The 17,066-nt window shown below is 43.8% G+C and overlaps 1 protein-coding gene across 5 annotated transcripts in view; it reads left to right on the forward strand.

Moving 5' to 3' along the window:
- CADPS2 (calcium dependent secretion activator 2) overlaps window positions 1–17,066 on the forward strand; it is a 605,828-nt gene that overhangs the window by 484,024 nt on the left and 104,738 nt on the right. For all 5 annotated transcript variants that reach the window (XM_044280279.1, XM_044280275.1, XM_044280277.1 and 2 more), the window contains 2 exons: window positions 4,678–4,833; window positions 10,387–10,534. In XM_044280279.1, the coding sequence (XP_044136214.1) occupies window positions 4,678–4,833; window positions 10,387–10,534 (304 nt within the window). The remainder of the gene's footprint in view (window positions 1–4,677; window positions 4,834–10,386; window positions 10,535–17,066) is intronic.

Consider the following 17,066-nt stretch of genomic DNA (forward strand, 5'->3'; position numbering starts at 1 on the left):
GGGGTATCTCGTGAATTCAGAAACCGGTTGTTGTTTGATCCAGCGGACGTCAAATTATTTAACGAGACCCCCAAAATTGACATCCAAGTGGCAAAAGTAGTTAAGAAGACTTCCCTCCCATTTGAGGACTCTTCACAACTACAGGACCCAATGGAAAGGAAAGCCGACTCTCTCCTAAAAAAATCCTGGGAGGCAGCTATGTTTGGGGTCAAAACCAATATAGCCGCAACATCGGTCGCAAGATCTATGTGTTTCTGGCTTAACGAACTAGAAGAACACATTAAAAACAAGACTCCTAGGGAGGAAATATTGAGCTCTATCCCACTCCTCAGATCTGCCACGGCCTTCCTGGCAGACGCCTCGGCGGAATCGGAATAAGGATGCGGCCCTCACCAATTCCGCAAGGAGAGCTTTGTGGATGAAAGCCTGGGGAGGGGATAGAGCATCAAAAGCAAAACTATGCTCCATAGCGTTTTCTGGGGAATACGTTTTTGGACCCGTATTAGACTCTATCTTGGAAAAGGCTGCAGATAAAAAAAAGGGGTTCCCGGAAGAGATCAAAAAGAACCCCTTTCGTTCTTCCAACCCCCAAACTAGACCCTATAGGGGCAAGGGAAAGGGGGGTAGATGGAGTTACCAGAAGGGGGAAAAAGGCAGAGGTTTCCTTCTTAACCCCCAAAATAAAGATAAGCAATGACGCCAGAGTAGGGGGAAGACTGCGGAATTTTCTGTCCCAGTGGGAGTCCATTACAAAAAATCCATGGGCCCTAAATATAATTCGGGACGGCTACCGGATAGAATTTTCCTCAGTCCCCCCAAAGAGGTTCAAAATAACCTCTCACAGCCCAAAAATAATAGAAAAAATCTGGCAGGGTATCCTGCAACTCATAGACTCAGGCGTTGTGACAGAAGTCCCAAGTACAGAAAGAGGAAGGGGTTATTATTCCAGTCTATTTCTGGTACAAAAACCGGATGGTTCCTTCCGCACCATTATAAATCTAAAAGGATTAAACAAAGCGGTCGCATACAGGAAATTCAGGATGGAATCTGTAACATCCATCATTCCCCTGATCAAAACAGGAGATTTCATGACGTCCATAGATTTAAAAGACGCGTACTATCACGTCCCCATAAACAGATCATCGCAAAAATTCCTCAGGTTTGCCCTAGTGGACAGCTCAGGAGTTGCAAGACACTTCCAGTTCACCGTGTTACCCTTTGGGATCTCATCTGCTCCAAGGGTATTCACAAAACTAGTAGTAGAAATGATATCCCCTCTGAGAGCAGAAGGGATAAAAATTTTCCCATACTTGGACGACTTTCTGGTCCTGGGACCCTCGGAGCAGGAGACAAACAGCATTACCAGAGACCTGATGCACAGATTTTCAGACCTGGGGTGGGTAATAAACCTGAAAAAATCAAGTTTAGTCCCCTCAACCAGAATGAAATTTCTGGGGGTAATACTGGACTCGGTCTCCCAGGTGACATCCCTCCCTCGGGAAAAGGTTACGTTGTTTATGGAAAAAACAAAAATTCCGAAGTCAATCCCAGTGCTCCATTCGCAATGCCATGAGCCTCCTAGGCACAATGACCTCCTGCATAACAGCGGTGTCCTGGTCTCAGGCCCACACCAGGATTCTCCAATCTTGGATCCTGAGAATTTGGGACAAGAGAAAGTGCTCTCTAGAGAAAAAAATCCCCATCCCGAATCAGGTGAAATCAGATTTAAAATGGTGGACGAAAGAGGAAAACCTGCAAAAGTGGGTACCCTGGGTAAAAGATCCGGAGATTCAAATAAACACAGATGCAAGTGGTACCGGATGGGGAGCCAAAATAGGCTTGATAAATTACCAGGGCACTTGGTCAGACGCCATGAGAAAATGTTCCTCAAATCACAGAGAATGGAGGGCAATCTGGGAGGTGCTGAAGGTATCACGGGACAGGGTCTCCGGAAGACACCTCTCGGACAACGTAACAGCCGTAGCATACCTGAAACATCAGGGGGGCACACGTTCATCAGGCTTAAAGGAGTTGGCAGAAAAAATATTCTCCTGGGCGGAAAAGAACGTTCTATCCATCACTGCTATCCATCTAAAGGGTACAGAAAACATACAGGTGGATTATGGAGTAACCATAGATCCGGGGGAATGGGCCCTAAACTCAATCGTTTTCGAGCAGATTACCAGGAGATGGGGGACCCCCAGGATAGACCTGTTTGCATCAAAAAAGAACGCAAAGGTCCATCCCTTTTGCTCCCTAAACCCAAGAGACAACCCTTGGGCGACAGACGCATTTTCAGTCAGGTGGTCTTGGGATCTAGCCTATGCCTTCCCCCCTTGGCCATTAATACCCAGGGTGCTGCAGAAGATAAGATCGGACCCAGTAACCGTAATACTGGTTGTCCCGTACTGGACAAAAAGGAATTGGTTCCCAGTGTTAAAAGAACTAGCTCTGGAAGAACCCTGGATAATCCCCCCACAGGAGGACATTATTTCTCAGGGTCCAATTCTTCACCAGAATCCAGGTCTTTTCAGACTATCGGTCTGGATCCTGAACGCGAAATCCTAAAGAGCAAGGGGATATCAGAGAAAGTCATAAACACCCTTAAGTCCAGTAGAAAAGAAGTTACTTCTGCAATATATCTGAAGATATGGAAGAAATATTGTAGTTGGCTAGGCCAGACTCCTCCCGTAAACTCTTCTCCCAATATCAAAAAAGTGCTAGACTTCCTCCAACGAGGGTTAGATCTCGGCCTTAGACTAAGTACTCTCAAAGTACAGATCTCTGCTTTGGGGGCTTGTTATGATACGGACCTGGCCAGTCACAGGTGGATAAGGAGGTTCATAAAAGCGGCCTCAAGACTGAGACCTTCCCTAACCCCTAGGACGCCTCAATGGGATCTAAACCTGGTCCTAAAAAACCTTACGAATTCGCCTTTTTCTCCTACGCAAGATATATCTCAAACACCTATCTTTAAAAGCAGCCTTCCTAGTGGCAATCACTTCAGCCAGACGTCTGGGTGAAATCCAAGCGCTGTCCTGCAGGGAACCATACCTCACGATCTTCCCGGACAGAATAGTTTTACGTTTAGATCCAGGTTTTCTCCCAAAAGTAGTGTCGGACTTTCACAGAGACCAAGAGATCATCCTTCCATCTTTTCCCAAGGGCGACCCATCACAAGATCAGTTCCAGCTCCTGGACGTCCGGGATACTATCATACAATACCTGGACTCAACAAAAGAATTTAGGAAAGATGATAACCTTTTTGTTCAGTATGGGGGTCCAAACAAGGGGAAAAAGGCATCCAAAGCCACGATCGGAAGATGGATCAGATCTACTATTATTTGCTGCTACCAGAAGTCGGGTCTAGACAGCCCCACGAATATAAAAGCTCACTCTACAAGAGCTATGGCGTCCTCATGGGCAGAAAGAGGAGGTGTCTCCCTTGACAGGATCTGTAAAGCAGCCACCTGGTCGAATATAAGTACTTTTATCAAACATTACCGGATCAATGTGTCAGCTTCTACGGATTTAACCTTTGGTCAGAAGGTTCTACAAGCAGTTACCCACCCTGTTTAATAATGTGGTAGTTCTCATAGTAGAGCCGTCATGGTGGACGAAATGGAAAGACTGTAATTAGACTTACCGGTAATTCTGTTTCCTTGAGTCCACCATGACGGCCCAGGTCCCCCCCCCCCCCTGAGTTTTAAGGAGGGGTTGAGTATGAATTAATACAAAAAAAAAAAGGGAAAATAAATAAATAAAAAATATATATATATATAAATAAAAAATAAATAAAAATGTATATATTCATATACTTGCCTAGGTTAAGGCTACACCCACTTGGTAATTTGGAAAGCACTGAGGGTGAGTGTGGGTGGTGGCCTTTTAAACTCTGTGTGTTCCTGCCCCTACAGAGGTCAAGGGTCAATCTCATAGTAGAGCCGTCATGGTGGACTCAAGGAAACAGAATTACTGGTAAGTCTAATTACGGTCTTTTGGATATTTATTTTCAAATTTAAAGTTAGAACATTTTCAAATAAAAAGTTCCTTCTACTTTATAATACCATCCTCCAACAATGCAGAGGATATCAGGATATCAAGACTGGCACAGAAAGCTGCTGTTTTGATAAATCTCCTCCAATGAGGGACATGCACCATAATTTGCGACTTTTCAGGCAAAAAAGGGTGGGCTAAGAGAAAAGGGGCGAATCTTCATACCACCCACCGCGTTTACTGTAACTGTTGCCAGAAAGTGGCAAAAGTTATATCTGAACTCTACTCAATTTTTTAGCTGGCATAGAATATTAATATCTAAAGCACGGCAGGGAGAACAAGACTGGCGTATGGATACGCCAGTCTTGGTAATTGTCCCCCATTGTCTATATTTAATTATCCTATTTGATTGTAGTTTTGTAATTGCACCAGACTGCTAAAATCTTTGTCTGTAAATGTTAATGAGAACATTCCGTTGCTATATTACTTTTATGTTTACGCTAAAATGTTGCAGTGAAATTCACTGATGAGAAAAATTGTTTCCAAAGTGTTCTTTAAAGGAAGTTAAGTGTTTAGTAATAAATTATTAGATTAATTATGTGTTAAATAAACATAGCACAAATATATGAATGCATTTATGTGCTCATAACCTTGTATCAACACCTGGAATTTTTCATTTAGGAATGGTTCAGCAACTTCAGAAGATTTATTTTGGAAATTGGATGCTCTACAAGAGTTTATCCATGATCTCCACTGGCCGGAAACAGAATTTGCCAACCATCTAGAGCAACGACTGAAACTCATGGCAAGTGATATGATAGAAGCCTGTGTTAAAAGGTTAGCTATTCCAAAAGTATTCATTTTGCTTATATTTTAGGGTACTTTCACAGTTGCGAGAGAGAATTCCGGCAGGCAGTTCCGTTGCCGGAACTGCCTGCCGGATCCGTCAAAACGTATGCAAACTGATGGCATTTGTCAGACGGATCAGGATCCTGAGCCATATGACAAATTAATTGAAATGCCGGATCCGTCTCTCCGGTGTCATCTGGAAAAACGGGTTCAGCATTTTTTTCCGCCACATTTTTGCGGTCTGAGCATGCACAGACCGCAATGCCGGATCCGTTTTGCAGGAACAGTCGGGCATTAATGCATTTCAATGGGAAAAAATGCCAGATCCAGCATTCCGGCAGGTGTTCCGGAATTTTGGTCGGAGATAAAACTGCAGCATGCTGCGGTATTTTCTCCGTCCTGAAAAGGCAAAAAGACTGAACTGAAGACATCCTGATTCATCCTGAACAGATTGCTCTCCATTCAGAATGCATTAGGATAAAACTGATCAGTTATTTTCCGGTATTGAGCCCCTAGGACGGAACTCAATGCCGGAAAAGAATAACGCTAGTGTGAAAGTACCCTTAGGTAACGATGAAATCTAATATATAAAGCTGAGTGTATGTATGTACAGATGTAACAGGGTTAGCACTCAAATTTCTTAACTCATCTCATTATCTTGAAACAAGCCATTGAAAAGCAATTGAAGGTGTTTGCTTAGATTAGATAACACAACTCAGAAAACAGGAGTGTTAACTATACTCCATCCATATGTCCACTAAAGGAATCCGCACCGTCGCATTTACAATCACAAAATTTGGCACACTGGTACATCAGGTGTCCGGGAAGGTTTTAGACTGGGTCTCGGCTCTGTAGGACGTACAGTTCCTGAGATATTCCCCAAAAATGCACTAGCCAATAGAAGCGTGGTCACATGACCCTTATCAGCCAATATAAGCTTGCAAGCCATTAGTCTCCACATACACAGCTTTACTCCAGGTTTCAATAACAACCCAGCCATTTTTCTTCACTGCTGTAGGAGAGCTTTAAAGGAAGTCACCAGGATAATCACTATTGAAGTAAAGCCATGGCCTAATAGCACTTAGTACCTTATTTCTAGATGTGCCTTTGTTCCAGCAATAGATGTTTTTATCCTCTGAAAATCCGGTTTATTTGGTATGTAAATTAGCCAGTAAGGTGCCTAGAGGGGCGTCATTCTTGCAGGAAGGAGTCCAGGCACGCCCCCTGGCACAATGTGTCCACCCACCCCTCCTACATCACTTTCAAGTCATAACTCTGCCCCCCTTTTCCCTGCTCCCAACATGAGGGTGGGCTTGGGCACTAGCAGGAGGTATACCTGGACTCCTTCCTGCAAGAGTGACGCTCCTCTGGGCACTTTACTAGCTTGCAGGGAGAAAGTCATTGTCAGAGGCACCCCTGCAGCTGACACAAGTTGATTTTTTTAACTTCATTTTTTCAATCCCTGTCGGCGGAGTAGGAGGGGGCTTGGCCTGACCAGATCAGGGCGTGGCTTAGCGGGATCTAGAAGTAAATTTTTAACTTAATTTTTTCAATCTCAGTCGGCTGAGGCGTGTGAGGGGGCGTGGCCTAACTGAATCGGGGCGTGTCCTTTTGAACAGCTCACTCTAAGATACCATCACTGTGCTGTTTGAGTGTGAGCTGCAGGGAGAAAGTCACCCTCCCTCCTACCCCGGCAGCTGACAGAACTTGATTTTTACCTTCATTTTTTCAATCCCCGTCGGCTGAGTGGATTAACTGATAAGGGGTGTGGATTAACGGATCCTGGGGAGCGCTATTTTAAGTTAGTCTTTTGAATGTGGACACATTGTCGCAGGCGGCGTGTCTGGGCCCCTTCATGCAAGAGTGACACCCCTCTAGGCACCTTACTGGCTCATTTGCATACAAAATAAACTGGATTTTTAGAGGATAAAACCATCTATTGCTGGAACAAAGGCACATCTAGAAATAAGGTACTAAGTGCTATTAGGCCATGGCTTTACTTCAATAGCGATTATCCTGGTGACAGATTTCCTTTAAAGGGACAGTGTGCTGTGGATGACACTGTTAAGGGAGTGGAGTGCTGTAGAGGTCACAGTTAAGGGGGCAGATATGGTGGCCATTCAGGCCTCCCTCAAAAGACAGACCTAAAAACCCCGCCCCCAGGTCCCGCTAAGCCATGCCCCTTACACTCTGCAGCCGACGGGCATTGAAAAAATGAAGGTAAAAATTAACTTCTGTCAGCTGCAGGGGTGGCAGGGAGCGTGACAGCACAGTGCTCATGCTGCAGCTCACGCTCAGACAGCACAGTGCAGGCCAGTGTTAAGGGACAGATTGCTGTAGAGGCCACTGTTAAGGGGGCGGGGTGTTGTGAAAATCACTGTTAATGAGATGTGGTACTGTGGAGGTCACTAAAAAAGGGGTGGGCCACTGTGGAGGTCACTGTTAAGGGGCTGGATGCTGTAGAGGTTACTGTTAAAGAGGTGTGTGCTGTGGAGGTCTCTGTGTTAACTGGGCAAAGAACAGTGCAGGTCACAGTTAAGGGGACGGTCCGCTATGGAGGTCAGTGTTAAGGCGCAGGGTGTTGTGGAGGTCACATTTTAAGGGAACGGAGCTCTGTGAAGGTCACTGTTAAGGGGGCGGTTCATTGTGTAAATCACTGTTAAGGAGACTGCGTACTGTGGAGGTCACTAATAAAAAGGCAACCACTGTGGAGGTCATTGTTAAAGGGGAGGGCGCTGTGGATGTTACAGTTATGGGGCAGGCCGATATGGAGGTCAATGTTAAGGGAGGAGGGGACTGTGGAGGTCACTATTAAAGGGGCAGCGGGGTACTGTGAGGTCACTGTTAGGGAAGTGGGGTACTGTGGCAGTCACTGTTAAAGGGGCAGTCGTTGTGGAGGTCTCTGTTAAGGGGGCCGGGAATGGTGTAGGTCACAGTTAAGGGGGTAATATGCCCCCCCCCCCCCTTCTTCACCAATATTTAGGGACCTACCTGCTCGGACTTTGATTTTTTTTGCATTTACCGTATTTTTCGCCGTATAAGACGCACTTTTTCTTCCCCCAAGATGGGGGGAAAATGCCCCTGCGTCTTATACGGCGAATGCAGTCAGTTTTACATCGCTGGCAGCGATGTAAAGCGAGCGGGGACTCTGGGAGGGACTGGGAGGAGGAGCTGGGGCCGGCAATAGCGGCGGGGCGGTGCAGTCACTGTACTAAAGGCCCGCCCCGCCGCTCCGGTGTACTAATAAAATATGTCATATTCAATTAATGGTTATTAAATATGCCCCTTTATGCCTAATAGTACCTTAAATCCTAAGCGCATCCGTACAATGCAGGCCGGGCGGGCGGCAGCGTAACTCCCTGATGTCACGTGCCTGCGCCGCCTACTTTATGAATGAAGCAGGCGGCGCAGGCAAGTGACGTCATTGAGTGACGCGCCGGCTGCCCGGCCTGCCGGCATTGTACTGAAGGGCTTAGGATTTAAGGTACTATTAGGAATAAAGATGCATATTTAATAACCATTAATTAAATCAGACATATTATATTAGTATACTGGAGCGGCGGGGGATCTGTGGATGGCACAGTTATGGGCTGGGAGGGTCTGTGGATGACACATGTATAACAGTGCCATCCACAGATCCCCCCCCCCCCCGCTGTAACAGTGCCAGCCACAGATCCCCCCATAACAGTGTCTGTCATCCACAGTTCCCCCATAACAGTGTCCGTCATCCACAGTTGCCCCCATAACAGTGTCCGTCATCCACAGATCCCCCCATAACAGTGTCCGTCATCCACAGATCCCCCATAACAGTGTCCGTCATCCACAGATCCCCCCATAACAGTGTCCGTCATCCACAGATCCCCCCATAACAGTGTCCGTCATCCACAGATCCCCCCCATAACAGTGTCCGTCATCTACAGATCCCCCCATAACAGTGTCTGTCATCCACAGATCCCCCCATAACAGTGTCCGTCATCCACAGATCCCCCCCATAACAGTGTCCGTCATCCACAGATCCCCAGTAATAGTGCCATCCACAGACCACCTAGTTCCAAACCCACAGCACACCTTTTGGTTAAAAATATTTTTTTTCTTATTTTCCTCCCCAAAAACCTAGGTGCGTCTTATACGGCGAAAAATACGGTATATGTTTAAATAATTTTTGGGGATTAGTTTTGCTCTCTTTTGCCACCTGCTGTTCGTTTTGTATTTTTGCTAATTTTATCTCCTTTTTACAGATTTTATAAAGCCCTTTGTAATCTTCAAACGCTACAGCTGACCCCTCAGATTTGTATTTTTTAAATGCCCTTTTTTTGTCTTTTATTGCCCTTTTACAATAGCTGTAAGCCATGGGGAATTTCATTTTAGCCGTTTATACTTGTTACCTAAAGGAGTAAAAAAAATTGTGCAATTACTCAATGTGGATTTAAAGCTCTCCCGTTTATCCTCAGTATTATTATGTGACAGTAGCTGCGCCCAGTCTATGCCCTGAAATGCTGCCCTCAACCCAGGGAAATTTGCCTTTTTTAAATTCATTGTCTTTGCTCTGCCTGACAGAGTTTGCTTCTTATAGTTTAGGGTTAATATATTTATATTGTGGTCACTATTATGTAGTGTTTCTTGAACAATAACATTTCCAACAAGCTCTGCATCATTAGAGATTACCAGATCCAACAGAGCATTGCCCCTAGTGGGAGCTTCTACAAACGGCCCCATAAAGTGGTTCCTGCAGCAAGTTGAGGAATTTTCTCTCCTTTGCGGTTGAGGCAGAATCATGACCTTAGTTGATATCTGGGAAGTTAAAATCTCCCATTATGACTACTGTACCAGCCTGTGCAGCCCGTTCTATTTGGTTATACAGTGTTATATGCAAGGATTTGCTTTATCTGTGTTAGTTATCTGCTTATTATTCTTGAATCTCAATTTTCTTTTACCTTGAGATGGCACTTTGGGGCTTGGAACCAAGTCCTACTGTAGTTCTCCATAAAGTTATGGACTCAAGTTGCAATGGTTTCAACATACAATGATCATCCCAAAACTAATTAATACTGTACAGTAACTTGAGGGACCATTGTAATATGATATTGCCATAAACCGCACCTACCCATAGAATAATGTTAATATTTCTAACTCGCAGTCCATGGTATAAGAAAATAAACAATGGCTAAATTGAATCATTTTTCCATGCCCACAAGAAATGTATGAACCCTAAAAATGTCCCAGTTCAAATGATGCATGAACCACAAAATGATAAGCCCACATACAACTTAGGCTACTTCACACTCTCGTTTTGTGCGTATCCGTCATGGAAGGATCCGTTCAGATAATACAACCGTCTGCATCCGTTGAGAACGGATTCCTCTTGAACACCTTTGAAAGTCAATGGAGGACGGATCAGTTTTCTATTGTGCCAGATTGTGTCAGAGAAAACGGATCCGTCCCCATTGACTCAAAATAGGCTGGTACTTAAGAATAGTTCTGAAAGCTACTTTTCTCAGATATTTTCTAAAAATGTCTTAAAATTGTCATTTTATCACACAGGACAAGGACTGCGTTTGAAGTTAAACTACAAAGAACTAATAAATCTACAGACCTGCGTATTCCTGCCTCAGTATGTACAATGTTTAATGTCTTGGTGGATGCCAAAAAGCAGGTCTCTAAGCTCTGTGTTCTTGATGGTGGCCAAGAGGTAAATTTGTTAGCATTGCCCTGCATTACTATATTTTTTTGTTTTGGGAAGTGTAGCAGTAGACAGCCATTAACCCTTGAGCAAAAAATTTTTTTTGGCCTCATGCACACGACTGTTGTTTTGGTCTGCATCCAAGCCGCAGTTTTTGTGGCTTGGATGGGGACCCATTCACTTTAATGGGGCCGCAAAAGATGCGGACAGCGCTCCGTGTGCTGTCCGCATCCGTTGCTCCGTTCAGAGGTTAGCAAAAAAATATATAACCTGTTCTATTCTTGTCCGTTTTGCGGACAAGAATAGGCATTTCTATAATGGACCTCCTGTTCCGTTACGCAAATTGCAGAACGCACACGAATGCCATCCATGTTTTGCGGATCTGCGATTTGCGGACCACAAAACACACACACCGGCAGTGTGCATGAGGCCTTTCTGTAGACCTCTTACTAATTAGAAAAAAAATATACATTCAAATCATTGGGATGCATTTTCTCCATAATTTGTGACTTTTCAATGTTCTTCCCAATTTTCTAAAGTGGTTCCTAGCTGGAGAATGTGTGAACTCTCATGGCTCTTACGATTTACTGTAATTTATGCAAGAAACTGAAGTAGATTTGATCAGATACGTCAGATTTATTAAAAGCCTTTGCGAAAATGGACTTTGTACTAAGACTTGGCAATTGTCAGTTTTAGTATATCTGCCCCAGTATGTTTGATAGAATATTCAAAAACCAAAAATATAGAACAGCATAAAAATGCAGAATGAAATGACCAGAATCAGATATAAATAGCGTCCATGATTTATCTCTATGGGGATCCTACTTTATAAAACCTGTTCTTCATCCAGCAATTTGCACATGGACACCTCCCAACTATTATACCTACCATAATTAATTAAACAGCAGTTAACCCTTTCAGGCCGAGAAGTTTTTTTAATTTTTGCCTTTCCAGGGCCATAACTTTTTTATTTTCCCGTTCACGTAGCCGTATGAGGGGTTGTTTTTTGTATGACTTTTTGCGTTTCCTGGGCCATAATTTTTTTGTTATTTTCCCGTTCACATAGCCGTATAAGGGATATTTTTTGTATGACTTTTTGATCACCTTTTATTTTATTTATTGTGGGAGGTGAAGTGACCAAAAAATTTTGAATTTTGACCTTTTTTCCGTTTCGCTATTTGTCTTATGGAATAAATATTTTCATACCATATTTTAGTATAGGTGTTTTCACACACACCGATTCCCAAGATGTATATATTTTTTATATTTATGTATTTTTATTTTGGGAAAGGGGAGTAATTTTGAATTTTTGAGGTTTTTTTTTGTATTTTGAAAAACTTTTTTATTCTTATACCTTTTTATAGTTCCCATAAGGAACTATAAAAAAGCAGTCATCAGATTGCTATTCTCATAGGCCCCCATTCATATGCATTAGCATTGGAGACTATGAGGATTTTACCATGTTCCTATTGAGCCCTGCGACAGGCAGGGGCTTCGCCGTTTCCAGCCCGCCATCACAATTGATGCAGCAAGCAGGTGTAATTACAGCTCCATCGTCCCCGTACACTTCAATGGGTTGACTCCATCCTGTTCACTTGAACAGGAAGGAGTCATCCTATTGAAGTGAATTGGGACCAGAGCTGTAATTACACCTGCTCGCTGCTGCAATTGCAATGGCGAGCACGCAATCAGTTAAACATTTAGAAGCGTACGAGCTCTGCATTCTGTTAAAACAGCTGGTCGGCAGGGTTGTCATAAGTTGCCTTCCCCACCCGCCGATCTGCAAACAACCCCTTTAACTATTTACTTGTACATTAAAATTGCACAAACATTGAGCATTATGTAAGTACATAACTTATCTTGTACAGGTCTGTGTTGCAGCTCTTGATTGTAACATTGCTCTGTATTTGGAAGTCTACCAGCTGCTGAGCTTCAATTTCCTTGAATTCTTGCATAGGTTAGGATTAATACAGGGCTACCTTTGATTCTTTACATTCTACTAATTATTCCTGTAAATTATTTTGGTGATGAAAAAAATTATAACTTCCAGAATTTAGTGTGTTCAAGATGTCATGGGGTGTGTCTGTTGACAGATTTCTAGTGGTAACCGACAGAATGACTGAGAGTCTGTGCAGAATAAGAAAAGCTGCGCATTTACCAAGTCACGCAATATTTCATGCGGATCATAATTAAAATTGAAAATGTGCTTTAAAGGGAACCTGTCACCTGGATTTTGGGTATAGAGCTGAGGAGCTGGGTTGCTAGATGGCCGCTAGCACATCCGCAATACCCAGTCCCCATAGCTCTGTGTGCTTTTATTGTGTAAAAAAAAAAACTATTTGATACATATGCAAATTAACATAAAAGAGTCATATCTTACTTATGTGACCAGAGAAGAGTCATATTTTCAAGCTCTGACTCACCTCAGGTTAATTTACATATGTATCAAATCTTTTTTTTTTTTTACACAATAAAAGCACACAGAGCTATGGGGACTGGGTATTGCAGATGTGCTAGCGGCCATCTAGTAACCCATGTCCTCAGCTCTGTACCAAAAATCCCGGTGACAGGTTCCCTTTAAAGAGGACCTTTTTAGTAACTACTTCCATTCCCCATACAACAATATTATACATTCCCCATAATGTAATCTCTGAAACTAATGTTCTCACACTGCAGTTTTAATAATAATGATTGGAAGATGAGACCAATGACAGGCACATCAATAGTGCAATTATACACATTCATTTTGATGGCATCTGACTGCTTTGATCTGGGTTGTGAGTTTGTAAACTCAGCCAAAGCACCACAATGTCAGGCTGTGATCATTGATATCAGTTTGCAATCAACTTAAATTCTGATTTCTTGCAATTTTACAAATACATTTTATGCAAAAGATTTAGCAATAAATTGCAAATTTTTCTTTCTGGTACTGGTTGCAGTCAACAATATTAGCTGATTAAATACATTTTATTTTTCCCCCTATTCCTTTCCTCTTTTTTCCCTTCCAATACTTTATTTATAATATCAGAAATAAAGGCAGCCATGTCAATTACACTACACATCAAATTACTCAATGTAGACAATCTCACAGGGCTGCCAAATAAAAATACATGAATACCCCATGGTCCCCCTGGTAGATCGAGGAGAGAGGGAAAAAGAAGGGACCCCTACAACCATTTACCATGAAGACCACAATTTGGACCATACTTCTAGCTTGTTTTGGGAAGTATATCAGATTTTTTCATATGCTTTCACTTTATTGACCAAGCAGAGACAGTTATTTATATCAGGAGCAGCTCTAGCCATCCACCCACGCGCAATAATCACTCTATCCAACATGAAGACCATAGAGATAAGTTTTAACTTTTAAGCTGAACCTTTTTATCTTTCTCTATATCCCCTAATATGGCAACCTGGACATTAAAGCTTAATTGTACCCCTATCTTATTTTTAACAGTACGGTATACAGTAGGGCAACCCAAGTTTGGCGCTCCATGCATCCTCGCTATTCGAGCAGGTGATAAGTACGGTATAACCAGTGTAGAAAATGAAACTGTATTACAATATAGTTTGTATTTTCAAAACAATATGTATTTGCTATTTTTCGCCCCATAAGACGCACCCCCCCCCCCCCCCCCCCCCAAACAAAAGTGGGGGAGAAATGCCCCTGCGTCTTATGGGGCGAATGCTGCCATTTTACATCGCAGTCTGCGATGCTAGAGGGAGGAGGGGCCGGTGTCATGTAAATGTGGTGAGGCGGTGTGGTCACTGTACTCCGGCCCCGGCGCTCACTAACTGCTTTATTGCTTAAACATTTTATAATAATACCTTTAATTGACGTTCCGATCCCCAGCCCCATCTGTACTACCGTACTTACTAAATGTCCTGCAGCAGGCAGAGCAGGGCGGCCGGCCGGCCGTAACTCACTGACGTCACGTGCCTACGCCGCCTACTTCATTCATAAAGGCGCAGGCACGTCACGTGACATGAGTGAGTTCTGACTGGCCGCCCCGCCCTGCTCTGCCTGCTACAGGACATTTAGCAAGTACGGTAGTACAGATGGGGCTGGGGATCGGAACTTCAATTAAAGCTATTATTAAAAAATGTTTAGGCATTAAGGAAGCGAGTGAGCGGTGGGGCCGGAGTACAGTGACCGCACCGGCCCCGCCACATTTTCATGACACCGGCCCATCCTCCCTCCCCCTCCCACAGGTTTAGCTATGGTATATTAGAGCATCTGTGGGTGCCACTATTATGGGGTGGGGGATATGTGGATGGCACTGTTATGGGGTGGGGGATCTGTGGGTGACACACAGATCCACCCCCATAACAGTGCCATCCACAGATCCCCCTCCATAACAGTGCCATCCACAGATCCCCCTCCATAACAGTGCCATCCACAGATCACCCCCCATAACAGTGCCACCCAGAGATCACCCCCATAACAGTGCCATCTACAGATCCCCCCATAACAGTGCCATCCACAGAACCCTCCATAACAGTGCCATCCACAGATCCCCTCCATAACAGTGCGTCATCCACAGATCCCCCATAATAGTGTCATGCACAGACCACCATTAGTTCAAAACCCACCAAAAGCACACCTTTTGGTTAAAAATATATTTTTTCTTATTTTCCTCCTCAAAAACCTAAGTGCGTCTTATGGGCCAGTGAATCTTATAGGGTGAAAAATACGGTATATTGCAATATATCCTATCCCAATCTGAATGTACTAACCCTGAAACCTCACATCTCCATCTTCCCCAACTGGGAAATGACACCCTGCCAGCCAAGCCATGGATCACTCCCCTATATATATTCCCCATATTACATCAATTTAAAAACAGGAGGAGCAAGCGATGGGAAAAATGACATACCACATGTAGACAACGTATTACCCCATGTCCGCCATAGCCAACATTGGCGTCTATCTCTGAACAGTGCGCAGGCATCAGGATGCGTCTCAGCAGAGTGACATCACGCTACGTGTAAGACAGACGCACCGCCCAGCGAGACCAAACTCTGTGAGTCTTCCAATGCGCATGCCCACATGAAAACATGTGTTGAAGCGCCATGTTGGAAACTGGCAGGGTGACCCAAAGATGCAAAGTATGTGTCATACATGGCTTATGGGAGGCAAAGAGAGGAGTTGGACACCTCTACATTTTGAAGCTCATCAAGAGAATGCCAAGAGTGTGCAAAGCAATAATCAAAGCAAAAGGTGGCTACTTTGAAGAACCTAGAATATGACATATTTTCAGTTGTTTCACACTTTTTTGTTATGTGTAATTCCACATGTGTTAATTCATAGTTTTGATGCCTTCAGTGTGAATCTACAATTTTCATAGTCATGAAAATAAAGAAAACTCTTTGAATGAGAAGGTGTGTCCAAACTTTTGGTCTATACTGTGTGTGTGTGTGTGTGTGTACAGGGAGTGCAGAATTATTAGGCAAATGAGTATTTTGACCACATCATCCTCTTTATGCATGTTGTCTTACTCCAAGCTGTATAGGCTCGAAAGCCTACTACCAATTAAGCATATTAGGTGATGTGCATCTCTGTAATGAGAAGGGGTGTGGTCTAATGACATCAACACCCTATATCAGGTGTGCATAATTATTAGGCAACTTCCTTTCCTTTGGCAAAATGGGTCAAAAGAAGGACTTGACAGGCTCAGAAAAGGCAAAAATAGTGAGATATCTTGCAGAGGGATGCAGCACTCTTAAAATTGCAAAGCTTCTGAAGCGTGATCATCGAACAATCAAGCGTTTCATTCAAAATAGTCAACAGGGTCGCAAGAAGCGTGTGGAAAAACCAAGGCGCAAAATAACTGCCCATGAACTGAGAAAAGTCAAGCGTGCAGCTGCCAAAATGCCACTTGCCACCAGTTTGGCCATATTTCAGAGCTGCAACATCACTGGAGTGCCCAAAAGCACAAGGTGTGCAATTCTCAGAGACATGGCCAAGGTAAGAAAGGCTGAAAGACGACCACCACTGAACAAGACACACAAGCTGAAACGTCAAGACTGGGCCAAGAAATATCTCAAGACTGATTTTTCTAAGGTTTTATGGACTGATGAAATGAGAGTGAGTCTTGATGGGCCAGATGGATGGGCCCGTGGCTGGATTGGTAAAGGGCAGAGAGCTCCAGTCCGACTCAGACGCCAGCAAGGTGGAGGTGGAGTACTGGTTTGGGCTGGTATCATCAAAGATGAGCTTGTGGGGCCTTTTCGGGTTGAGGATGGAGTCAAGCTCAACTCCCAGTCCTACTGCCAGTTTCTGGAAGACACCTTCTTCAAGCAGTGGTACAGGAAGAAGTCTGCATCCTTCAAGAAAAACATGATTTTCATGCAGGACAATGCTCCATCACACGCGTCCAAGTACTCCACAGCGTGGCTGGCAAGAAAGGGTATAAAAGAAGAAAATCTAATGAAATGGCCTCCTTGTTCACCTGATCTGAACCCCATTGAGAACCTGTGGTCCATCATCAAATGTGAGATTTACAAGGAGGGAAAACAGTAAACCTCTCTGAACAGTAGC

Source organism: Bufo gargarizans, chromosome 2 (assembly GCF_014858855.1).
Source record: "Bufo gargarizans isolate SCDJY-AF-19 chromosome 2, ASM1485885v1, whole genome shotgun sequence".
Classification (NCBI taxonomy): Eukaryota; Metazoa; Chordata; class Amphibia; order Anura; family Bufonidae; genus Bufo; species Bufo gargarizans.